The following is a 26989-nucleotide window of genomic DNA, read 5'->3' as shown; positions in this document are numbered from 1 at the left end:
ATCAGCAAAGAAACAGCAATCCTAAATGACTCACTTGATCAGATGGACTTAATTGACATCTACAGAATATTTCACACCAAATATACAGGATATACATTCTTCTCCAGTGCACAGGGGACATTTTCAAAGATAGACCACATTTAAGGACACAGGCAAAGTCTCTTCAAATACTAGGGGATAGAAATCATAACAAGCATCTTCCAGATCAAAATGACAAAAACTAGAAATCAACTACAATAAGAACAATGAAAATATCAAACACTTGGAGGCTAAATAGCATGCTATTAAACAATGATTAGGATACGAAAGAGATAAAAAAAAAAAGAAATAAAAAGCATCCTGGAAACAAATGACAATGAAAACATAACAATCCAAAATCTAAAGGACACAGTGAAAGCAGTCTTGAAATGGAAGTTTATAGCTCTATAGGCCTACCTCAAAACACAAGAAAAACTGGTAGTAAATTATCTAACCTTGCAACTTAAAGAATTAGAAAGACAGCAACAAGAAAAGCCCACAGTATCCAGAAGGAAGGAAATAATAAAGATCAGAGTAGAAATAAATGACACAGAGACCAAAAAAAAAAACAAAAACAAAACAAAAACAAAAACAAAAACAAACAAACAAAAAGATCAATGAAACCAAGAGCTGGTTCTTTGAAAGGATAAACAAGATTGATGAACCTCTAGCCAGGAACACTAAGAAGCAAAGAGAGAGGACCCAAATAAACAAAATCATCAAAAGATCCCACAGAAATTCAAAGAATTGTTAAAAAATACTATAAACAACTCTACTCCAACAAACTAGACAACCTATAGAAAATGGACATATTCCTGGAAAAATATAACTTTCCAAAACTCAATGAGGGAGAATCTAAACAGCTCAATAGGTTAGTAACTATGGAAGAAATTGAAGTAGTCATAAAAAATCTTCCAACAAACAAAAGCCCGGGGCCAGACAGCTTCACTGGGGGGTTATACCAAACATTCAAGGAAGAACTAAAACCTATCCTCCTCAGACTATTCCAAAAAATTCAGGAGGAAGGAACACTTCCAAGCTCATTCTATGAGCCAGCATCACCCTAATACCAAAACCAGATAAAGACAGCATAATGGAAAATAATTACAAGCCAATATCCCTCATGAACATAGATGCCAAAATCCTCAACAAAAATTCGAGCAAATTGGATCCAGCAGTACATCAGAAATATCATACACCATGACCAAGTAGGTTTTATCCTAGGGATGCAAGGATGGTACAATACCTGCAAATCAATAAATGTGACACATCACATAAACAAATTGAGAGATAAAAATCACATAGTCATATCAATTGATGCAGAAAAAGCATTTGACAAAATCCAACACACTTTCTTGATAAAAACTCTCAGCAAGGTGGGAATAGAAGGATCATAACTCAACATAATAAAAGCCATATATGACAAACCCACAACCAACATCATACTCAATGGGAAAAAACTAAAACCATTTCCACTAAGAACAGGAACAAGACAGGGATGCCCACTTTCACCACTCCTGTTTGACATACTACTGGAGGTACTAGCCATTGCTATCAGACAAGAAGAAGAAATAAAAGGCATCCAAATTGGAAAAGAAGATATAAAACTGTCCTTATTTGCAGATGACATGATACTGTACATAGAAAACCCTAAAGACTCCATCAAAAAATTATTAGACTTAATAAATGAATTCGGCAGAGTAGCAGGATACAAAATAAACGCTAAGAAATATATGGAATTTCTATACACCAACAATGAACTTACAGAAAGAGAGACTAAAAGAGAAATCCCATTTAGCATCACAGCAAAAAAATTAAGATACCTAGGAATAAACTTAACTAAGGAGGTAAAAGACCTGTACACGTAAAACTAAGGGACATTGAAAAAAAAGAGATGGGAGAATATACTGTTTATGGATTGGTAGAATCAACATAATTAAAATATCCATACTACCCAAAGCAATCTATAGGTTCAATGCACTCCCTATTACAATACCAACAGCATTATAAAAATACAGATTTTCATGTCTAGTCACAGAATATTCCAATTCAACTATATTGAGGTGTATCATTGGAATCTATATTTTTTTATAAGTGTTTAGTGAATCTTATGATTGGGAAAACTTGGAAATGCTTTTCTAAAATAATAAAATATTGCTTCATTATGTGCAAAATATAAATAAATAAATAAATAAATAAATAAATAAATAAATAAAATAAAATACCAACAGCATATTTCAGAGATCTTGAAAGAATTCTCCAAATATTCATCTGGAATAAAAAAACAAAAACAAACAAACAAAAAAAAACGAATAGCTGCAGTGACCCTGAGAAAGAACAAAGTAGGAGGGATCTCAATGCCAGCTATCAAGCTGTATTACAAAGCCACTGTTCTCAAAACTGCCTGGTACTGGCACAAGAACAGACATATAGATCAATGGAATAGAATAGAGAACCCAGAAATCGACCCAAAACACTATGCTAAATTAATATTTGCCAAAGGGATCTTGAACATACAATGGAGTCAAGACAGTCTCTTCAATAAATGCTGCTGGAAAAAATTGGACAGACACTTGCAAAAAAAAAAACAAACCAACTAGATCACCAACTTACACCATAAACAAAAATAAACTCAAAATGGATAAAGGACTTAAACATTAGATGGGAAACCATAAAAAATCTTAGAAGAAGCCATAGGCACCAAAATAGCAAATATGTCTTTACTGATCCAGCTCCTAGGGCAATGGAAACTAAGGAGAAAATAAACAAATGGGAGTAGATAAATATAAAAAGCTTCTGCACAACAAAAGAAACCATCAACAAAACAAGACAGCCCACAGCATGGGAGAAAACATTTGCCAATATTATCTCCAAATTTACCAGGAACTCATACAATTTAAGAAAAGGAAGATAAATAATCCAATCAAAAAATGGGCAACTGACCTAAATAGATACTTTTCGAAAGAGGACATACAGAAAGCCAAGAGACATATGAAAACACTAGAGGCCTGGTGCACGAAATTCGTGCACGGCGGGGGGGGGGGGTGTGGTGTCCCTCAGCCCAGCCTGTACCCTCTCCAATCTGGGACCCCTCTCACAATCCAGGACTGCTGGCTCCCAACTGCTTGCCTGCCTGCCTTCCTGATTGCCCCTAACCGCTTCTGCCTGCCAGCCTGATCACCCCCTAACCACTCCGCTTCCAGCCAGATTGATGCCTAATTGCCCCCTGCCAGCCTGTTTGCCCCCAACTTCCCTCCTCTGCCGGCCCGGTCACCCCTAACTGCCCTCCCCTGCAGGGCTGATCGCCTCCAACTTCCCTCCCTTGCAGGCCGGGTGCCTCCCAACTGCCCTCCCCTGCTGGCCATCTTGTGGTGGCCATCTTGTGTCCACATGGGGGCAGGTTCTTTGACCACATGGGGGCAGGCATATTGTGTGTTGGAGTGGTGGTCAATCTGCATATTACTCTTTTATTAGATAGGATAGAGGCCTGGTGCAGGAGTGGGGGCCAGCTGGTTTGCCCTGAAGGGTGTCCCAGATAAGGGTGGGGGTTCCCTTGGGGCATGGGGCAGCCTGAGCAAGGGGCCTGTGGTGGTTTGCAGGCCAGCCACGCCCCCTGGCAACCCAAGCAGAGGCACTGGTATCTGGAATTTATTTACCTTCTACAATTGAAACTTTGTAGCCTGGAGCGGAGCCAAGCCTCCTGCATGCTCCACCGGCAGCCATTTCTGTTTGAGTTAATTCACCTTCTATAATTGAAACTTTGTAGCCTTAAGCAGAGGCCTGAGCCCAGCCAGGGTGTGCGGAAAGCTTTGCTTTCTCCATTACCGCGGGCAACCCTGGCCTGGTCTCTCCAGCTCCGTGGCCGCTGCCATTCAGTTTGAATTTGTTTACCTTCTATAATTGAAACTTTGTAGCTTGAGTGGAGGCTTAGGCCTGTCAAGGGCAGGCGGAAAGCTTGTTTCCCTCTGTTGCCTGAGAAACCTTGCTCTCGGTGGCTGTAGCCATCTTGGTTCGGTTTATTTCCATACTTGCCCTGATTGGCTGGTGGGTGTGGCTTGGGCTGGTGGGCGTGGCTTGGGTGTAGCAAGGTATGGTCAATTTGTATATTTGTCTATTATTAGGTAGGATGCTCAAAGTCACTAATCATCCGAGAGATGCAAATCAAAACAGCAGTGAGGTACCATCTCACACCTGCCAGAATGGCTATCATCAACAAATCAACAAAGGACAAGTGCTGGAGAGGATGTGGAGAAAAAGGCACCCTAGTGCACTGCTGGTGGGAATGCAGACTGGTGTAGCCACTGCGGAAAACAGTATAGTGTTTCCTCAAAAAATTAAAAATGGAACTTCCACATGACCCAGTAATCCCACTTCTAGGAATATATCCCACCAATCAGAAAGGATATATGCACCCCTATGTTCATAGCAGCACAATTCACCATAGCTAAGATTTGGAAACAGCCTACGTGCCCATCAGCAGATGAGTGGATTAAAAACTCTCATACATCTACACAATGGAATACTACGCTGCAGTAAAAAAAGAGTTCTTATCATTGCAACAACATGCATGGATCTGGAGGAGGGGGAGGTCCATGGGGGAAATAAAGGAGACTTATGTACTACTATTTGTAATACTTTAAACAGCTAAATAAAATTTTAATAAATGTAGGATGTGCTAAATATTTTGGTCAAGATAACCTTATACCATAAATTAAACGTTAATTTTTAAAATAAAATAAAAGTTAAAGAAAAAAAAAGAAGAAAAGGAAAAGGAATGAAAAAAAAAAGTAGAGTGTGCCTCAGCATGGTTTAGTGCCTGCTGCAATCTCCCTTTGGCTATGGAGTTTAGGAAGTTTATTGGATCCTTCTCCAATGTTCCCTGAAGCTGGCCCCTTCGTTGGTTTTGGGACACTTTAGAATGACTCTGGTGCAGGTCAATATAAGACATTAGAGGCATGGTGCACGTAATTTGTGCACAGGGAGGTGGGGGTCCCTCAGCCCAGCCTGCACCCTCTCACAATCCGGGACCACTGGTTCCTAACCACTCGCCTGCCTGTCTGCCTGATCTCCCCTAACCACACTGCTTGAGTGCCTGATCACCCCTAACCATTCTGCCTGCCTGCCTGATCGCCCCTAACCATTTGTCTGCCTGCCTGACCACCCCTAACCATTCGCCTGCCTGCCTCATCGCCCCTAACCCCTCTGCCTGCCTGCATGCCTGACCACCCCTAACCACTCGACTGCCTGCCTGATTGCCCCTAACTGCTCACCTGCCTGCCTGATCGCCCCTAACCACTCACCTGCCTGCCTGATCGCCCCTAACCACTCTGCCTGCCTGTCTGATCGCTCCTAACCCCTCTGCCAGCCTGCCTGATTGCTCCTAACCCCTCTGCCTGCCTGCCTGATTGCCCCTAACCAGTCACCTCCCTGTCTGATCCCCCCTAACTGCTTGCCTGCCTTTCTGATGCCCCTAACCACTCTGCCTGCCTGATGCCCCTAACCACTATGGATGCCTGCCTGATGCCCCTAACCACTCTGCCTGCCTGCCTGATGCCCCTCACCATTCTGCCTGCCTGACTGATGGCCCTAACTGCTTTCCTGCCTGCCTGATTGTCCCTAACTGCCTGTGCCTTGGACCCTGACTCCATGGCTTCATTCAGAAGGACGTCCTGAATGACATCTGAAAAGTTGTTTGGCTGTCGGGTCTAATTAGCATATTATGCTTTTATTATTATAGATTGTCTGTGCCATCCTTCAGTGACATGTTTAAAGCTAAAAGCAATCCTCAGTTTGTGGTTGTTGTGGCTGCCTCTGCTGGGCTCAGGTGCACCTGGGTAAGATCAAGCTGCACTCCAAGGCTGGCTTTTGCTAGCACCAAGCCCAGGGGTTGTCAGCAAAAGTCCCAAGGTACCCCTAAATCCATTTCTACTGCTTAGACCTGAGGGCTGTCTGTTAGGCTCAGACACTGAAAGAACCTCTGTTGGATTTCATAAGATGGGGCTGGTCAAACTCTCGTGAAGCAGAGGTGCTGTTCAGGCTTTAGGGAAGATGGTAAGTAGGATCCCTGCCCAAGAGCCAAACAATTGAGTCTTGTCCTGGATTTTGCCCTGACCTCAACAGGGATGAGCCCCTAGTAGTCAGCAGAGTGGGGCCTCCAGAGCCCAGATGTTGGGTCTGTGTGAAGCTGGAAACATGGGAGGGTGGTTCTATTGCATCTCTCATGAAGGAGAAGCACCAGTGAAGTTCACAGGAAAGTAGGGAGTGTAACTCCACCCCAAAGCCAGTCACTGACACCCCTGTGTCTGCATTTCTACACCCTGGCCAATGCAGCCAACTCCTCAACAGCTCCTAGGCATTGCAGGGTGGGGCAAGAGTAATTCCAGAGGATGGGGTAATTGCTTTCTCCCAAGATGATGCTGCTCAGAGGGGAGTGCTCCACCCAAGAAAGATAAAAATTGCAGTATGACAGAATAACTCCATACAGGGGTCCTAGCAGCTGTATTCCAGCCTCTTTCCCAGAGCCTCAAACCTAAGACTCTCCTCAGGCACCCCTACTCTTCTCCCAACTCCGTCCATCAGAACCAGGTTGAGTGGTGAATGGCTGGGAACAAAATTTTGGGCATTGGCCCTTTAAGACTGTGCCTGTGTCTTCTGTGGATTCTGTCTCTTCTTAGCAGACAAATCTTGCTGCTTTTCACAGCAAGATGTTATGTGAGAACACCTTCCTGGCTCTGGTGCTCTTGGTTAGAGAGCCTGGCCTGGGGTTTAGGTCCCACAATTCTTAAGGGGAGCACCCCACAGCTGAAATATCCCTCTGGAACCTCAGCCATTACCTGCTGGAGTGGGGCCAGCCCTTTTCATATTACCAACCTTCCTACCAGTCTGAATGTGGCTTCTTCTGTAAATCCTTGCTTATAAGACTCCTCTTCAGCTAGTCTTCAGTTGGTTATTCAGGATGATTGGGTTTTTTAAATTTCATTTTATTTCCAGTTTGATAATTTGAGATGATTGCAACTTCCACCTACTTCACCACCATCTTGAAAGTTCCTCTTGATTTTACATCTGAATATTCCATCCATGTTAAAGTCAGATTTTGCAGTCCCCTACTATTATTGAATTACTGTCTATTTCTCCCTTCAGTACTATTAATAATTTTTATAGATTTAAATAATCCAATGTTTGGTGAATATATACTGTATTTACAGCTGTTATATCTTCTCAATGAATTTACCCCTTTACCTTTGTATAATTATTTTCTTTGTCTCCTATAACAGTTGTTGACTTAAACTCTATTTTGCCTGATATAAGTACAGCTATCTTTTTTCTCATTTGGCTCCCATTTTCATGGAATATCTTTCTTCATCCTTTTACTCTCAGCTAATGAGCCTCTTTAAACCTGAAATGATTCTTTTAAAGGCAGCAAATAGTTGTGTCTTTTTTTTTAAATTCAGACAGTCACTCTACTCTTTTGATTGGATAATTTAAATCCATTCACATTTAAAGTAGTCATATATTATAAACATATACTGTACTATTTAGTTAATTGTTTTATGGCTGTTTTGTAGTTCCTATTTTTCTTTCTTCAATTTTGCTGATTTCCATTGTTGTTTGCTTATTTTCTGTAGTGATGTGCTTTTATTTCTTTCTCTTTATCTTTTGTGTACCTGCTAGAGGGTTGTTTGTTATTGTGGTTACTATGGAGCTTACAAAAAATCTTATATTTGTAAAATTCTATTTGAAGCTTGTAAAAGTTAATTTCAATTGCATACAGAAGCACTGACATATTTTCTCTCAAACATTTTATATCTTTGATTTCACAATTTATATCTTTTTATAGTATGCCCATTATCAACTTGTTTTAGCAAAGTTATTTTTAACATTTTGTCTTATTAACCTTTATACTAGAGTTAGACATGATTTATACACCACCTTTATAGTATTGGACTATTTTAAGTTGGCCTATATACTAACTGTTACTAGTTGGATTTTAACATTTATATGTTTTCATGTTACTAATTAGCATCTTTTTATTTCAGCTTGAAGAACTCCCCTCAACATTTCTTGTAAAGCAGTTTTCCTGGTTATAAACTCCATCATGTTTTGATTTTTGAATTGTTTTTTGGTTGCCAAGTCTGTCTTTCATTTCTGAAAGATGTTTCTGTTGACTGAAGCAATCTCTGTTGGCACTTTTTCTACCAGCATTTTTTGTATACATTCTCACTCTATTTTTTCTTGCAAGGTATCTGTTGAGAAATCCAATGATAGCCTTATGGTGGTTCCCTTGTAAGTTAACAGCCTTTTCTTTCTTGCTGCTTTCAAAATTCTCTCTTTGACTTTGATTTTTGAAAGTTTGATTATAATGTGTTCTCATGAAATCCACTTTTGTTTGAAACTGTTTGGAGACTTTAGAGCATGATGTATCTGTATGACAAAATCTCTCCTCAAATTTGGAGAGTTTTCAGCCATTATTTATTTAAATAGGCTTTATGTCCATTCGTCCCTTCTCCCTTTATTCCCACAATGCATATATTCTTTTGTCTGATGGTGTCCCACAGTTCTCATGAACTATTTCACTTTAATTCTCACACACACACACACACACACACACACACACACACACTCAACTGGGTAATTTCAAATGACCTATCTTTTAGTTTGCAGATTCTTTCTTTATCTTGATAAAGTCTGCTACTGATGTTCTCTATATAGTTCTCCATTTCACTCATTGTACATTCCAGCTCCAGAAATTCTGTATGGTGCATTTTTATGATTTTTTGTATGCCTTCTTTTTTGTTCATATATTCTTTTCCTAAGATTGTTGAGTTGTCTATCTGTGTTCTCTTATAATTTTCTGAGCTTATTTAAAACAATTATTTTGAGGTTTGTTTGTTTTTCCCCTGAAGATCTCCATGAATTTGCAGTTGGTTACTAGGATATTTGTATTCCTCAGGTGGTGTAATTTTTCCTTGAGCTTTTGTGTTTCTTGAAGTGTTGTATAGATGTGTGGATATTTCATGGAGCAGTCACCTTTTCCTGATTTTAAGGAATGGTTTCAGTGGGGAAATACCTTCACCTGTGGATGGATGCAAAGGTGCCAGCTGAGTGGAATGAGGAAGTTCCAGCTCCAGGGAAGGTGTAGTGTAATAGTATCTGTAAAGCTCTTTCAGCTGTGATCAGCATCAGCCAAGACTAAAGGTGTCCTCAGTGACCAAGACTGCATGTGTATGAAGCAGTAATGAGATCTGTGAGGGTCTTCAGTGGTAAAGGCTGCCACTTTCCTCTTGATCTCTCTCTCTTTTTTTAAAAACAAACAAACAACTATATCAGTACAGTGAAACAATTTTAAGACACTGAATGCCATTAGTGTATATATTATTAGTTTATTATAAACAAGACTTGGAAATTGTTTATATGATGAAAGATTTCAGAACTTCAATGAAATGGGCAGCTTCAGGTGCTGCCATTTCAATAGTTCTTCATTTCAGTCTACACACTTTGCAAGAATGTCACCATCTCTAAATGAAAAATAATCCTTGTCATCTGGAACTACTTTGGTGCCTCCATATTCTGGAAGAAAAAATGTTATCTTCAACTTTCATGCTAACTGGTTGAATCTCTCCACCCTTTCCTTTGGAGGGCAATCCAACAGCTACTACTGTTGCTTGCAAGACTTTCCTTGAGATTTTTCTAGACGCATAATGCCTACTTTGGTTACAGTTTCCACAGCACTACTTTCAACTAATACTCAGTCCAAGAGGGGAAGAAATTTTTTAAACATCTGTCCTGCTATGACTCCTGCCTCTTCAGTTTGTACTCTGCTGTAATGCTGTAGCTGCAGGGTTTTATCTCCCATGGTGGAAATCATGGCTGAGGAAATCCTTTGAGCCACTTACAGTAGTTGTGTCAATTAAGTTTGATGCATGGTGACCATGGAGTGCCCACGGGGTCAGATTGGAGTGGAGGCATACATGAAGCTACTGGAGTGGCTCTTGGTATGGGGCAGTGGTGGTACTAGTGCCTGTGGTATAGGCATTAACACTGCAGTGTTGGCAATAGTGTGTGAGATAAAGATGCTTGGGAAGCAGCCACACAACCAAGGTACAGAACTCGGGCTCACACAGAGCTACAGAGGATCTGTGGTCTAAGGCATGGACTCCATTGACTTAGATGAATGCACTTGCAGAGAAGGTATATGTGATGCATAAATGAGTCTGCTATGGTAGTGCCTTGGGTACCTAAGTTTGGGTACTTGTGGAAAAGCTATGAGTTCTAGAGGACAGGTGGATCCACTGAAGCAATATTCCAGTTTCCATATTGTGAACACTTGCAAATTGGCCACAGATCCAGAGACCAGAGCACAGGTGTGCATGAAGTGATAGTGTCACTGGGATCTGCAGCATGGGATATCCATTGGTGTCAGTTGGCTCTGATGTCTGAAGTACTGGTATATGCAGAGTGGCCCTGGAGACAGCGTTTGGAACATGGGCATGGGTGGAATGGCTGTGGAACTTGGGTCTGGGGCAGGTGCACATAGCGCAGCCTTGAGGCTGAGGTCTAGGGCAAGCACAAGGTTGGTGGTGGCAGCCTTAGTACTGGAATGATACAACAGTGCTTCTTTTTCATAGAGAGGTCTCAGAATCCCACTTTAAAGAGAGTCTGTGGTAGTTATGGCTGTTGCTAACCTCAGTGGCAAAAGCTGCTAGTATCCTCTGTGGTGATGGCTGCTGGAGTCTAAATCAACAAACATTTTAGGCGTCCTCTGCTATTAAAGCTGTAGGAATTCATGGCTGTGCTTAGGACTATTGAGGTGTTCAGTGGCAAAAGCTGCCATGGTCCTCCACAGAGCACACCTTGTGGGTGATACTTTTAGGACCCACTCTCTTTATTTGTTCTTGGCCTTTTCACTATGTATCCATTATACTGATCTCACCAGCAATCTTTCCTATCTGACCATTCCCTATTTTTTGTCCCACGGTGTTGTTGTAGCTTCTTCATTAGACACTTTACCTCTACCATGACTATTTTCATTCATGCATAGCTGTCATTTTTTTTTGGGGGGGGGCTGGTATCTTCTACTCTGCCATCTTTCTGACATCACTAAGGTAGATCTTTATCTCTTTATATCTTGTAACACTTTTTGGCTTAAAACCTCTTCCATGTGACATTAGTATAGCTACCCTTTTTGTTCTCTTTTGGTTACTATTTGCGTGGAATAACATTTTACATCCTTTCACTTTTTACCTAGTTATATCTTTGGTTTTAAGTGACTCATTTGTAGACAGCATAAAGATAGATGATGTTTATCAATTATACAAATATCTGCTTTTCAATTGGATAACTTAATTCATTTATATTTCAAAAAATTACTCATAAAAAGTGCTTATACAATTTTTCTGTTCAATTTTATGAGATTATATCTTTTATGTTATCAATTCTTTCATTACTGCCTTCCTTTGTGTTTAATTGGATTTTTCTTGTGAACCAATATGATTCAATTTTTTAAATATATTTTTATTGATTTTAGAGAGGAAAGGAGAGGAATAGAGAGATATAAATATCAATGGTGAGAAAGAATCATTGATCGGCTGTCTCCTGCATGCCCCAAACTGGAGATCAAGCCCGCATCCCAGTCATGTGCCCTGACTGGGAATCAAACCATGACCTTCTGGTACATAGGTCAATGCTTAACTACTGAGGCATGCTGGCTGGGATCTGCTGTATTATTTTATGTTTCTACTTTGGATTTGAATCTGTTTTACAGAAGTCACATATTATAAGTGCCTGATATGATTACAAATTATTTGATTAGGATCATCAAATATTGCAGGAAACACTTTGACTTAATGGAGCACAATTTTTATTTTTTTATTATTTATTTTTTTATTAAGATATTATATGAGTACATATCTTACAATTGCCCCCCCCCCATCCCACTCCCATACATGCCTTTACCACCAGTGTTTGAATCCATTGGTTATACTTATATGCATGCATACAAGTCCTTCGGTTGATCTCTTATCTCCCTCACCTCTCTCTAAACTTCCCACTGTAATTTGACAGTCTGTTTGATGCTTTACTGCCTCTGTATCTATCTTTTTGTTAATCAGTTTTTAATGTTCTTTATTATCCATAAATGAGTGAGATCATGTGGTATTTTTCTTTCATTGACTGGCTTATTTCACTTAGCATAATGCTCTCCAGTTCAATCCAGGTTGCTGAAAATGGTAAGAATTCGATCTTTTTATGGCAGCATAGTATTCCATTGTCTAGATGTATCATAGCTTTCTAATCCACTCATCTGCTGACAGGCACCTAGGCTGTTTCCAAATCTTAGCTATTTCCAAAACTTAGTAAATTGTGCTGCTATGAACATAGGGGTGTATATATCCTTTCTTATTGGTGTTTCTAGTTTCTTAGGATATATTCCTAGGAGTGGGATGACTGGGTCAAATGGGAGTTCCATTTTTAGTTTTTTGAGGAAACTCCATACAGTTCTCCACAGTGGCTGCACCAGTCCACATTCCCACCAACAGTGCATGAGGGTTCACTTTTCTCTGGATCCTCGCCAACACTTGTCGTTTGTTGATTTGTTGATGATAGCCATTCTGACAGGTGTGAGATGGTACTGCATTGTCGTTTTGAATTACATCTCTCAGATAATTAATGACGTTGAGCATGTCTTCATGTGTCTCATGACCTTCCTTCTGTCTTCTTTGGAAAGATTCTATTTAAGTCTGTTGCCCATTTTTTTTATTGGATCATTTATCTTCCTTTTATTAAGTTGTATAAGTTGTCTGTAGATGTTGGAGATTAAACCTTTATCAGTGATAACATTAGCAAATATGCTCTCCCATATAGGGGGATTTCTTGTTGTTTTCTTGATGGTTTCTTTTGCTGTAAAAAAGCTTTTTATTTTGATGTAGTCCCATTTGTTTATTTTCTCTTTAGCTTGCATTGCCCTAGGAGCAGTATCAGTGAAGAAGTTCTTTCGGCATATGTCAAAGATTTTGCTGCCTATGGATTCCTCTACTATTTTTATGGTTTCCTATCTTATGTTTAAGTACTGTATCCATTTTGAGTTTATTTTTGTGTATGGTGTAAATTGATGGTCTAGTTTCATTTTTTTGCATGTATCTGTCCAATTTTCCCAACACCATTTGTTGAAGAGTCTGTCTTGACTCCATTGTTTGTTAATGCCTCCTTTGTCAAATATTAATTGAGCATAGTGGTTTGGGTCGATATCTGGATTCTCAATTCTATTCCATTGGTCTATATGTCTATTCTTATGCCAGTACCAGGCTGTTTTGAGAAGAGTGGCTTTGTAATACATCTTGAAATCTGGTATTGAGATCCACCTACTTTGTTCTTCTTTCCCAGGATTGCTGTGGCTATTCTGGGTCTTTTATTTTAATCGAGATGAATTTTTGGAGAATTCTTTATATGTCTGTGAAATATGCCTTTGGTATTTTTATGGGGAGTGCATTGAATCTATAGATTGCTTTGGATAGTATGGACATTTTAATGATGGTGATTCTACCAATCCATGAACATGGTATGTTCTTCCATCTGTTTATGTCTTTATATCTTTTTTTCAGTGTCCTGTAGTTTTCCACGAATAGGTCTTTTACCTCCTTAGTTAAGTTTTATCCTAGGTATCTTAATTTTTTTGGTGCGATGGTAAATGGGATTGCTTTTTAGTCTCTCTTTCTGTAAGTTCACTATTGGTGTATAGAAATGCCATAGATTTCTTGGCGTTAATTTTGTATCCTGCTACATTGCTGAATTCATTTATTAAGTCTATTAGTTTTTTGAAGGAGTCTTTCAGGTTTTTATGTACAATATCATGTCATCTGCAAATAAGGACAGCTTTATTTCTTCTTTTCCAATTTGGATACATTTTTATTTCTTCTTGTTGTCTAATTGCAATTGCTAATACTTCCAGTACTATGTGGAACAGGAGTGGTGAGAGTGGGCATCTCTGTCTTGTTCCTGTTCTTAGGGGAAATGGTTTTAGTTTTTGCCCATTGAGTATGATGTTAGCTGTGTGTTAATAATATATAGCTTTTAATATGTTTAGGTATGATCTTTCTATTCCCACCTTGTTGAGAGTTTTTATCAAGAAAGGGTATTGGATTTTGTCAAATGCTTTTTCTGCATCAATTGATTTGACTATGTGATTTTTATCTCTCAATTTGTTTATGTGATGTATTACTTTTATTGATTTTCAGATATTGTACCAGGCTTGGATTCCGGGGTTAAATCCTACTTGGTCATGGTGTATGATGTTTCTGATGTAATGCTGGATCTGATTTGCTAGAATTTTGTTGAGGATTTTGGCATCGATGTTCATTAGGAATATTGGCCTAGTAATTCTCTTTCATTGTGTTGTCTTTATCTCGTTTTGGTATTAGGGTGATGCTGGCTTCACAGAATGAGCTTGTAAGTGTTCCTTCTGCTTGAATGTTTTGGAATAGTCTGAGGAAGATAGGTTTTAGTTCTTCCTTGAATGTTTGGTAAAATTCCCCTGTGAAGCCGTCCGGACCCGGGCTTTTGTTTGCTGGAAGCTTTTTGATGGCTGCTTCAATTTCTTCCATAGTTATTGGCCTATTGAGATGTTTAGATTCTTCCTGATTGAGTTTTGTAAGGTTGTATTTTTCTAGGAATATGTTCATTTCTCCAGGTTGTCCAGCTTGTTGGAATAGTGTTGTTCATAGTATGTTTTAACAATCCTTTGTATTTCGGTGGGGTCTGTTGTTATTTCACCTCTTTCATTTCTGATTTTGTTTATTTGGGTCCTCTCTCTTTGCTTCTTGGTGAGCCTGGATAGAGGTTAATCAATCTTGTTTACCTCTCAATGAACCAGCTCTTGGTTTTGTTGATCTTTTGTATTGTTTCTTTGGTCTCTATGTCGTTTATCTCTGCTCTGATCTCTATTATTTCCTCCATTCTGCTTACACTGGGCCTTTCTTGTTGCTCTCTTTCTAACTCTTTGAGTTGTATGGTTAGGTAATTTATTACCATTGTTTCATGTTGTTTGCAGTAGGATTGTAAAGCTATGAACTTCCCTCTCAAGACTGTTTCGCTTTGTCCCATAGATTTTGGATTGTTGTGTTTTCATTGTCATTTGTTGCCATGATGATGTTCATTTCTTCCTTGATGTCTCTGGTAACCCAGTCATTGTTTAATAGCATGCTGTTTAGTCTCCATGTGTTTGATTTTTTTGATTGTTTTTATTGTAGTTGATTTCCAGTTTTATGCCACTGTGATCTGAGAAGCTGCTTGATATGATTTCTGTCTTCTTAAATTTGAAGAGACTTTGCCTATGACCCAACATATTATCTATCTTTGAAAATGACCCATGTGCACTTGATAAGAATGTATATTCTGTGACATTGGGGTGAAATGTTCTGAAGATGTCAATTAATTCCATCTGGTCTAGTGTGTCATTTAGGATTGATGTTTCTTTGCTGATTTTTTGTTTAGAGGATTTGTCCAATGGTGATAGTGGGGTATTAATATCTCCTAGTATGATTGTTTTGCTGTCAATCTCTCCCTTGATATCCTCCAGGAATTTTTTATGTATTTGGGTGCTCCTGGATTGGGTGCATATATGTTTACCAGAGTTATTTCTTCTTGTTGGATTGCTCCCTTTAGTATTATGAAGTGGCCTTCATTATCTCTTCTTATGTCCTTCACTTAGAAATCTAATTTGTCAGATAGAAGTATTGCTACTCCAGTTTTTTTTTTTTCCTTTCCATTCGTCTGGAAAACCTTTTCCCATCCCTTCACCCTCAGTCTGTGTGCATCTTTTTTTTTTTCTGAGGCGGGTTTCTTGTAGACAGTAGATATATGGCTCTTGTTTTCTTATCCAATGCGTTACCCTATGTCTTTCGATGGGGGCATTTAATCCATTTACATTTAAAGTTATTATTGAAAGGTACTTATTTGTCTCTATTTTTATTCTTTACACCTGTGTTCCTTCTTCGCTTCCTATATGTATTTTTACAGCAGACCCTTTAGCATTTCTTGCATTGTTGGTTGGTGGTAATAAATTCCCTTAGTCCTTTTTTGTCTGTGAAGCTTCTGATTTCCCCTTCAATTTTGATTGATAGCCTTGCTGGGTACAGTATTCTTGGATTCAGACCCTTCCTTTGCATGACTTTGTATATTTTATTCCATTCCCTTCTGGCCTGATGAGTTTCTATTGAGAAATCAGTTGCTAGCCTAATGGGGGTTCCTTTGTATGTAACTTTCTCTCTCTCTCTCTGGCTGCTTTTAAGATTCTTACTTTGTCATTGGTTTTTGCCAATTTAATTATAATGTGCCTTGGTGTCAGTCTTTTGGAGTTCATTTTGCTTGAGACTCGTGAGCTTCTTGGATTTGTGTGGGTTTTTTCATCCCTATATCAGGGAAGTTCTCTATCATTATTTCTTCAAAAAGGTTTTCTATTCCCTGCTCCGTTTATTCTCCTTCTGGAACCCCTATTATGTGGATGTTGTTTTGTTTTATGTTGTCCCAAAGTTTCCTTAGGCTCTCCTCCTGCTTTTTAATTTTTTTTTCTAGAAACTACTCTACTTGAGTATTTTTCCCCACCTTGTCTTCTAGCTCACTGATGTGGTCCTCTTCTTCTTCTAGTCTACTCTTGATGTTTTCTATTGAGTTCTTTACAGCAGCGATGTCATTTTTCATTTCTTCTTGGTTCTTCTTCATTCCCTCTTGGTTCTTACTCATATTGTTGAGTTTGTCTTCCATTCTTTTCAGCCACCTTATGACCATTTCTCTGAATTCTTTCTCTGACAGATTGCTTTCCTCCATTTCTTTAACTTCCTTTTCTGGTGATGCCTTCTTTTCTTTAATATGCAGGCTGTTTCTTTGTCTCCCCATGGTCTCTCTTCTCTGTATGTCTGGTTATGTAGTTCTCTCTCTCCTGCATTGATTTAAAGGCACAAAATACAACACAACAAGGTACAACACAAAAGGCACTGAACAGAAATGTATTCATGATATTAGTAACCCAAACAAAGGTGACCATCAGAGAAAGGCAAATTAGGGGATAGGAGAGAAAGAAGAAGAGGAATATAATAAAAAAGAGTGCCAAAATGAAATTGGGAAAAGGGAAAAAAAATTAAGAGAGAAAAGAAAGAGCATAAGACAGAAAAGGAGAACAAAATAACTCCAATAGCACAGCCACTAATCCCAGTAAATACCAGCAACAAGTACCTGGAGATGAATACAAACTACAAACAACAACTAATATCAAGTGAGGCGAGGAAAAACAGAACCAGAAAAAAAAACACAAAAAACAAAAACAAAGCCAAAAAAAAAAAGAATAAGCTAAAGGATCTCACAAAAAAGCATAACAAATCGATAGAATCAACATTCAAGCAAACAACAACAAAAGGACAGAGAGAAAAACATCTTTTTGGGTAGTTAAGACAGTGAAGAGAGAGGTGTGTATGGACTTGGAGCAGGGGATTAGAAATTAGGTATATAACTAGGGTGAAATTTTAACAGGGGTAACCAGAAAGAATAAGGAAAATCTAAAGCAGGAAAAGGGTAAGATAATCAGGACACCAAAAGGGGAAAAGTTAGGAAGAGAGTGATGGCATAAAGGTAGAGTTGAGTAAAATGATTCTAAAGGAAAGATGAAAATAGAATGTAGAAAACTAGTCCCAAAGTAAAATAAAGAGAAAATAAAATGACACTTTAAAAAAAAAAGTAAAATAGTACTAGTAATAATACTGATTGAAAATAAAAATGTAATACTTAAAAAGGTAAAATCAAGTGAGGAAAAAATAAAAAAATAGTTTCTTAAGTAAAATATGATAAAAATAAAAAATGAAAAAATATAATATGTATGCAGTAGTCAGGGGTCCTCAAACTTTTTAAACAGGGGCCAGTTCACTGTCCCTCAGACCATTGGAGGGCCAGACTATAGTTTAAAAAAAACTATGAACAAATTCCTATGCACACTGCACATATCTTATTTTGAAGTAAAAAGCAAAATAGCAAAAACACCCTAATGTGGCCCACGGGCCTTAGTTTGAGGACGCCTGGCAGTAGTGAAGGTCATTCACTTTCTCTATTGTTCTGTTTGGCACGCCTGTCTCCCAGTCAGGACAGTATTGCAGTTCCCTGCGTTCCACTGCTCCTCAGTGTTTTAAGCCAGTCCTGATTTTTAAGCAGGCAGTGTCTTAATTTCTTGTATTCCTTTATTTGTGATTACACAAGAGTAAATTTGTGATTCAGCCCCTGGGTGGAAGTGTTTCTGGATTGACTTCCAGGTCTATAGGTCATCTCTAGCCTGTATTTAAATCCTGCTTTCCCCGTGGCACTCAATACCCGTTTGTGGGAGTGGGCTGCCCCAGAGCTGGCTCTCTGACAGTCATTCCCCGCTCAGATCCCCAGGTTCCAGAAAAACAACTTTCCCGTGCAGTCTCTTAGGGTGTCCCCAATGGGTGATCCTATGTATTGGGCTTAGTAATCAGAAGCAAGGATTTGAAGAGGAAAAAGCCCAAGTGTGCGAACAACGGAGCTGCGCGCAACTCTGCACAGTCCCCTTTTCCCCCTTGGGTCTAAGCAGCCGGCACAGTTTTAAAATTTTTAGGCTGTCCTTTTGCGTCAGATCAAAATAGGTTTCTTTTTAGAGATCCCTTCTGTTAGCAGCTCTGTGGATCCCCTTCCACATTCATAGATCACGCCAGCCCCAACAGCCACGGATTTTTCTAGGCGCAGACTTCTCCTGGTCCTCCAGCTCCCGTAGTGCGCCAGTTTCTCTCTCCCGTTGGGACCAGAGACTTCACCTTATCCCAGGCAAAATCTGACCTTTCCATGGTGGAGTGTAGAGCTCCTCTGAATCCGCATGTTTGCGCCAATTGGGGACCGGTGTTCTGGGGTTTGCAGCTGTTCGGTGGGTGCCGCAGTTGTAGATTTTTAGTCTTCCGATAACATCCACTTTCCCCTTCAAGATGGAGTGGTCTCCGCGTCTGAGTTGGTCACTCCAGGAGGGAACCCAGCAGCAGTGGTGGCTGCCCAGTCAGGGGAACCTCGTCCAGCAGTCCCCCACCCTCTCCTGGAGTATAGCTGTCCCTTAACTCGCCAACAAACACTCCCCGTGTGACCCTAAGCTCTTCCCTCTTTCTGCTCCGGGACAAGGCTTGGGACACATCTGTCTATTCCACCGCCATTTTTTCAGTCTGGAGCATAATTTTTAAATGATCAATTTAACAATTCTAAATTTTTCCTAAGAGTTGTCCTCCAGAGTCTCACTGTGTTCCAAAATAATAGTTTCACAGAATGGAACTAGATGAGTTTTCAAAATTAAAATTGGTTTTTGTTTCTCTTATTATATCACCAATGCAGGCATTGGTTTCCTAGTTTTAAATATATACATGGCTGGTGATTTCACAAACTCCTACAAATAGTCAATACTACATTAATTTATCTTTATTACTAAGAGTTTTTTATTATTATTATTTTTGACTTTTTACAGAGAGGAAGGGAGAGGGATAGAGAGTTAGAAACATAGATGAGAGAGAAACATTGATCAGCTGCCTCCTGCACACCTCCTACCAGGGATGTGCCTGCAACCAAGGTACATGCCCTTGACCAGAATCGAACCTGGGTCCTTTCAATCCGCAGGCCGATGCTCTATCCACTGAGCCAAACCGGTTAGGGCACTAAGAATTGTTTTTAAAGATTACACTTAATCTCCATTTTGTAGCAGAAGGCTTTTTGCTTCTCTTTTTGTCCTCATCTTGCCATATTGGCATTTCTACTTCTCTCTGTTTTTAGCCATTATGAAGTAACCAGAGGCCTGGTGCATGAAATTGCTGCACAGGTAGGGTCCCTAGGTCTGGCTGGCAATCAGTGCTGATCTGTGGGGTGACCAACAGGGCAATTGGGGGGGGGATGCCCACTGGCACCCACCGTGGCTGTCCTGGCACCACCTGCTCACCGGCCCCGCCCCTCCGCCACTGCTGGTCATCTCCCTCTGTGGCCCATTCACCCATCACCTGCTCCACAAGATGCAGCTTGTGTCACCCCTGTTGGCACCTACCTTAGTTGGCTTGGGGCTTGCAGGCTGGAGGAAACTCCTATGTTGAGCATCTGTCCCGTTAGTCAGTGTGCCTCATAGTGACCAGTTGTTCAGCTGGTCATTCGGCCATTCCATCAATTTTCCTATTAAGCTTTTATTATACAGGACTAGAGTCCTGGTGCACGAAATTCATGCACTGCGGGGGGGTATTGCTCAGCCCAGCCTACACCCTCTCCAATATGGGACCCCTCAGGGGATGTCCAACTGCCCGGTTTAGGCTCCAGGGGATTGGGCCTAAACTGGCAATCACACATCCCTCTCATAATACGGGACAGCTGGCTCCCAATTGCTCGCCTGCCTGCCTGCCTGCCTGATTGCCCCTAACCACTTCTGCCTGCCAGCCTGATCAACCCCTAACTACTCCCCTGCCAGCCTGATCGATGCCTAACTGCTCCCCTGCCAGCCCAGTCGCCCCCAACTGCCCTCCTGCTGGCCTGGTTGCCCCTAACTGACCTCCCCTGCTGGCCTGGTCACCCTTAACTACCCTCGCCTACCGGCCTGGTCTCCCCCAACTGCCCTACCCTGTCATCCCGGTCACCCCCAACTGCCACCCTGCTGGCCCAGTCACCCCTAACTGCCCTCCCCTGCCAGACTGGTTGCCCCCAACTGCCCTACCCTGCTGGCCCAGTCACCCCTAACTGCCCTCCCCTGCCAGCCCAGTCAACCTTAACTGCCCTCCCCTGCTGGCCTGTTCACCCGTAACTGCCCTCCTCTGCAGATCTGGTCCCCCCAACTTCCCTCCCTCCCCTGCAGGCCCAGTCGCCCCCAACTGCCTTCCCTTGCAGGCCTGGTCACCCCAACTGCCCTCCCCTGCAGGCCTGGTCACCCCAAACTGCCCTCCCCTGCCAGCCTGGTCACCCCTAACTGCACTCCCCTGCAGGCCTTGTCTCCCCCCCAACTGCTCTCCCTCCCTTGCAGGCCTAGTTGCCCCCAACTGCCCTCCCCTGCTGGCCTGGTCACCCCTAACTGCCCTCCCCTGCCAGCCATCTTGTGGCAGCCATTTTGTGACCACATGGGGGTGGCCATCTTGTGCAAGGGTGTGACAGTCAATTTGCATATTACCTCTTTATTATATAGGATAAGTTTTCTTACCTTCTGATTTGGCTGTTGAGGGAGTGTAAAAATAGACTTCCAGTAGGTCCAGGTAAAGAACACAAAGATGGCATGGTAGAATATGAGGTAGATAACTGAAATTTAAGAAAAAAGAAAATGTGTTCACACTATCCTTTTGCCCATTTCTAAGAGTTCAAAAAGACATAATGCTCAAAATTAAATTTCCATTTTGTTTTCCTATTACCAATTTTTTTAGTATTACTATAAAATTTAAATTATTTTTCCCATGCAGTGAGAGAAACAATTATAATGCCAAATTTTGAATCAGCGACTTTCTGGAAGTTTCATGTTTGAAAAGTTGCCATGCGATTCTGAGAATAAAGAGAAAATGTCCTTTATGACAATATGGGGGAAGGTACAGTAGCCAGTTGTTATTAACTCTTCCACTGTGGGTGATAAAAAATGATAATAATAGTATTTTCGCAGCACTATAGAGTTTACAATGTGCTTTCATAATATCTGATTTAATTTTTCAATAAATTTCTGAGATTGCTGATAAAATAGGAATAGTTGATTAACTATAAGGTTAGTTGATTATGCCAATTCACACAACTACTATATAATGTAACCAGATTTTAAAAAGTGTATTACTGGCTCTAAATCACAAGGTCTTTTTAGCAGCTCCAAAGAATGCACACTATTGAAATGTTAGTTGTACCTTTAAGACAATTGTAAAAGTGGTTCACCACTGCTTTTCTTTGTATATTCTTTGCCTCCTATATGGGAAGTTTCAGTATTCTTCACAGACTTCATTATAAGAATAAAGGTTAGTTTACTGTTTAATTTTGAGTACTTGCATAGTAAGGTCTTATTACTTCCTTTTTACAAACTTTTAAAAATTGATTTTAGAGGGAGAGGAATTAAGAGAGAGAGGGAGACATCGATGTGAGAGAGAAAAATCCATCAGTTGTCTCCCACACACACTCCTACCAGGGATCAAACCCACAATCTGAGTATGTGACCTGACAGGGAAATGATCCTGAAACCTTTTGATGTACCAGATGATGCTCCAACTGAGGCATACCAGCCATGGCTGATTACTTCCTTTAATAATGTTTTTAATTGACTGGGGTGACATTGGTTAATAAAATTATATGCTTAAAGTGTACAATTCTATTATTCATTTTCTATATATTGGATTTTGCGTTTCTTGACTTTTAGTGGTGCACACAAGGTCTTATTACCTCAATCCATCAGAAATACTCAAGGAAATTATGTTACAAACATGTTAATAGAGCTGAAACTTTCATACATTATGGATGAATTAAAAAAAAAAAAGCTGTACTATCTTGGTCCAGTGCCTTAGCCCTATAGTATAGGACTTTTTTTTATGTGGTTGATTTGCGTAATTAGGAAACCTCAGTTTGAAATTTAAGCAACATAAAGTAAATATCCACCACACACAGAAGTCTAATTTTCCACATTCCCTTTCTAAGATATAATACTTGTTTGGTTTGGTGTTTGATGTGTATCATTCCAAATCTTGTTATTTTTATATGTTTATATAAATATGTATGGAATTTTTAATATGTCAAAATTTTTCCACTGTATTTCTTTTGAAAAATAATACAAATACAAGGTTCAAAATTTGAAGGTGTAAATTGTACAGTGAAAGTCTCTCGTCTATCTCTGTCCCTCAGCAACACAGTTTCCCTCCCTGAAAGCAAGAAATGTTACACTGCCATGAGTTTATTCTGTATCATTTCAAATTATATATATATATATAAAAGCATCCAAAGAGTGTGCTTTTTTCAAACAAATAGTATTCTACACATAGTTTTTCACCTTCATTCATTTTTATTTACTATAAGTTGGATATCATTCATTTAATATAACTTAGAGTGAGTGAACTTCTTCATTCTCATTTTTAAAAGTTGTATGGGGACCCAAGATGGCAGCGGAGTAGGTAGATGTTACATTCACCCTCCATAGTACCAAACTGGAATTACAACTAAAATATAGAACAATCAACCTGAATAATCAAATGAAGACGAGCTGAACAGAAGTCTTATAATGGAGGATTTACAGAAGGAGCCACATTAAGACTTGTAGGAAGAGTGGAGATGAGAAAAGAGCTGGCATAACTCCCACAGGCAGCAACTGTGATCCTAGAAGGATATCTCAGCTGCAAAGGTTCCCAATGAGGAATGAAGGGTCTCAACCCCATGCCAGATACCCAGTCCAGAGCACCAGAGCCCACATAACTTCTAGCTATGAAAATCAGTAGGGTATTCTGTCAGTTACAGAGAGACAAGTCACTACTAGAAGCACAGGGTACCTCTTAGAGGGAAAACACATGAAATCTCATTTGCAGCCATTCACCCTTGCAAAGGGGTCTAGAGTTTTGTGAGGCTTGTGGCTCTGGGGAAAGAGTTCAAGGGAAAGCTGCCAGGATCTTTGTCCTGAGTCCCTCTCCCACACTGCAGATGCCATCTTTTTTGGGTGGAGAATTCTTCTCATTATGGGATCAGCCTGAGAGAATGAAATACTTCTTCACTTTCTAAACTCTCTGTCACCTCATCCTGTTGTGCTCAAACCCTGCTAAGGAGTCAACTGCCTGGTAAGTGGTATGGAAGTCTGAGTAGACTTAGCTGGTGTCAGTGACTGGGTTTTGTGGCTCTGGGGTTTGGGTCATTCCTTCCTCTTTCTCAGAAGCCTGGCAGGTGCTCCCTCTCCCATGAGAGATATCCTAGCTCCACCCTCCCAACTCCTGGTATCCCAGTCCTGTGAGATACAGCTGCTGGTAGGCTCTCAAACAGACTGAGTTGTTTCTTTCTAAAAAGGGGGCCATTTTGTCTTTGCAGATCCAATTGGTGCAGAGCCCTTCTTTCACACAGCCAAATATTGGTCTCTTTAGGATTAATAAAGTCAGCTGGAAAGCCCTGATGATTTTCTGAAACCATGCCCCATCACAAAGGTCTGCAGGCAACTGATGGGTAGCAGCTAGAACATTTGCTGAGGGGCCTCAGACCTAACAATGTCAACGAGATTTAGCCTGTATCACTCTGATGAACACCACTTGCAGCTACTTGGTGACTCACTGAGAGAACCTTCTTCCTAAAACTCAAATACCATCAGAGGCAGTTTCAGTGACTGAACCCAAGAGGCAGCTGGCAGACGAGTCAGGTGTAGGCTAATCTCAGGGTGCCTAGAGCCTTTTGCTGACCTGACCCTGGACTCAGTGATGGTGGAAGTCAGCCTTGTTGCATAGCTTGATCCTTTTCATGCACACCCAGGACGAGTAGAGTCAGATTCAAATGGTGAGTTGATTCATAGCTCCAAACAGGTTTTCCCAGGACAAATCACATGCAGCATCTTGTATTGATCTTCATCAGAGACCCTCCCAAGATTGGGAGACATAGAAGATCTACCTAATACATAAAAATAAACATAGACATGCAGCCAAAATGGGGAGACAAAGAAACATGCTTGAAATTAAAGTACAAGAGAAATCTAAAAGAAAAAAAAAGGACTAAATGAAATGGAGGCAGGCAAATTGCCAGATACAACATTCAAAACATGGTTATAAGGATGCTCAAATAACTTAGTATGGACTGTAAAAATCTTAGTGAGAACTACAACAGCATGTAAAGGACATAGAAACCATAAAAAATAACCAGTCAGAAATGAAGAATATAATATGTGAAATGTAGAATACACTAGAAGAAATAAACAGTAGGTTGAATGATGCAGAGAATAAAATCACCAAATTGAAAGAGAGGTAGTATAAAACACCCAATCAAACACTAAAAAGAAAAAAATATTTTAAAAAGAGGATAGTTTAAGTGATCATTGGGACAACATGAAGCATAGCAATATTCTCATCATAGGCACAACAGCAGGAGAATAGAGAGAACAAGAGAATTAGAACATATTTAAAGAAATAATGACTGAAAACTTCCATAACTTGGTGAAGGAAAAAAATACACAAGTCCAGGAAGTACAGGAAGAACCAACAAAATGACCCCAAAGAGGCCCATACCAAGATGCATCATAATTAAAATGGGAAATGATAAAACAAAGAGAGAATCTTAAAAGCAGCAAGAGAAAAAGAGTTAGTTACCTATAAGTGAGTTTCCATTAGACTTCCAACTGATTTCTCAACAGAAACATTTCAGGCCAGAAGGGATAGGCATGAAATATTCAAAGTGAGGAAAAGCAAGGGCCTACTAACAATACTAATTTTTAAAAACTATTTTAAAGTTTATCCCTATTGTTGAAAATATTACAGATATCTTCATCATTCCCCAGTCACCTAACTCCACCCATTATCGCCCCCACCAGGCCTTCACCACACTATTGTCTGTGTCCATGGGTTATGCATATATGTATATGAGTTCTTTGGTTACTCTTTTCCCACCCCAACCACTTCCTTCTGAGATTCATCTGTCAGTTCCATGTTTCTATGTCTCTGGATCTATTTTGTTCATCAGTTTATTTTGTTCATTAGATTTCCAGCAATGCTATCATTTAAAATTGAATGAGGAACAAAAGCTTTATAGACTAGAAAAAGCTAAAGGAGTTCATTATCACCAAACCAGCATTACAAAAAGTGTTAACAGCTCTTCCTTAACAGTTATAAAGACTAAAATGTCTCCTTAGCTGGTTTGATTCAGTGGATAGAGCGTTGGCCTGCAGACCCAAAGGTTATGGGTTCAATTCCAGTCAAGGGCATGTAACTTGGTTACAAGTTCCTCCCTGGCTGTGCCGTGGTCAGGGTTCGTGCAAAGGGCAACCAATTGATGTGTTTCTCTCACATCAACATTTCTCTCTGTCTTTCCCTCTCTCTTCCACTCTCTCTAAAAAATCAATGGGAAAATATCATCAGGTGAAGATTAACAACAACAACAACAACAACAAAAGAATAAAATGTCATTAAATAAGTATCCACCAATAATCACTTTAAATGTAAATGGCTTAAATGTTCCAATAAAAAGATATTGGGTAGAAGGTCCTCCTTGGGAGGACTCTGCAGGGAATGACTGTTACACAGGGACCCCAGCCTCTCGGCAGCAACATAGTGCACCTGGCCCAGCCAACACAACACAGCACCTCAGGCTGCCTACTACCATGACCTATCACAACATATCTGGTGCACCCTGTCCCACCGCTGTGACTCCCCACCCCCCCAACAGGCCCCCCAACTGCTACAACTTAGTGCACCCAGCCATTCTGCAATAACCAAGCACTTCTGGCCCCACCAATGTGACCCAGTGCACCCACCTTGCTGCTAACCTCCACAGTGGTCTGGGCCACATGAACCTACTACCAGAAGTCAGGGTAGGAAACTGAGAGGTGTTTGTCTGGGAGGATGCTGCTAGAACTGAGGGACAGGTGGAAAATGAAAAAGCTGTAGATCTGTGGGAACTGTTAGCAGAGAACAGGATCTGAACTGACAGTAGGCACCAGGAAGGAAGATCAGTTCTACCTAACTGGAGTGCAGGGGAAGTACCCTTTCTCCCACCAGCAGAACAACTGTTTCTGCCCTCCCTTGCAACAACCCAGGGCAAGGGGGAATGGTGCTAGCCTGGAAATATGCACATATACTAGTAGGTCTGGTGGTGCAGGAGACTCAGACATTGGGCCTGATTAGATGGAGCCAGGACAGATGCCACACCTAGAAGGGGCAAGTGGCACTGAAAGTTTGGAGTGTCAAGCTGGGCTGAATTTTAACATTTTCTTTTATTTGTTATTAATATTTTAAAGTGCCTCCTGCTTGTGGTGGTAGCAAAGGGGTGTAAGCAAACCAGGCAGAGCTGA

General features: G+C 40.5%; 1 protein-coding gene and 1 pseudogene across 3 annotated transcripts in view; both read right to left on the bottom strand.

Annotated features, from left to right (window-relative positions):
- The window catches only part of ZDHHC15 (zDHHC palmitoyltransferase 15), a gene marked incomplete at both ends in the record, with an annotated part of 368662 nt that overhangs the window by 242890 nt on the left and 98783 nt on the right, over positions 1-26989 (bottom strand). For both annotated transcript variants that reach the window (XM_079764776.1, XM_079764777.1), the window contains one exon: positions 21209-21303. In XM_079764776.1, the coding sequence (XP_079620902.1) occupies positions 21209-21303 (95 nt within the window). The remainder of the gene's footprint in view (positions 1-21208; positions 21304-26989) is intronic.
- LOC307095997 (10 kDa heat shock protein, mitochondrial-like) lies at positions 9500-9871 on the bottom strand (annotated as a pseudogene). The gene has a single exon. The product of its transcript is annotated as a 10 kDa heat shock protein, mitochondrial-like (transcript).

The sequence above is a fragment of the Cnephaeus nilssonii genome, assembly GCF_951640355.1.
Source record: "Cnephaeus nilssonii genome assembly, chromosome: X".
Taxonomy (NCBI): Eukaryota; Metazoa; Chordata; class Mammalia; order Chiroptera; family Vespertilionidae; genus Cnephaeus; species Cnephaeus nilssonii.
The sequence above is the reverse complement of the archived record's forward strand: the minus strand, read 5'-3'. Positions and strand labels throughout refer to the sequence as shown.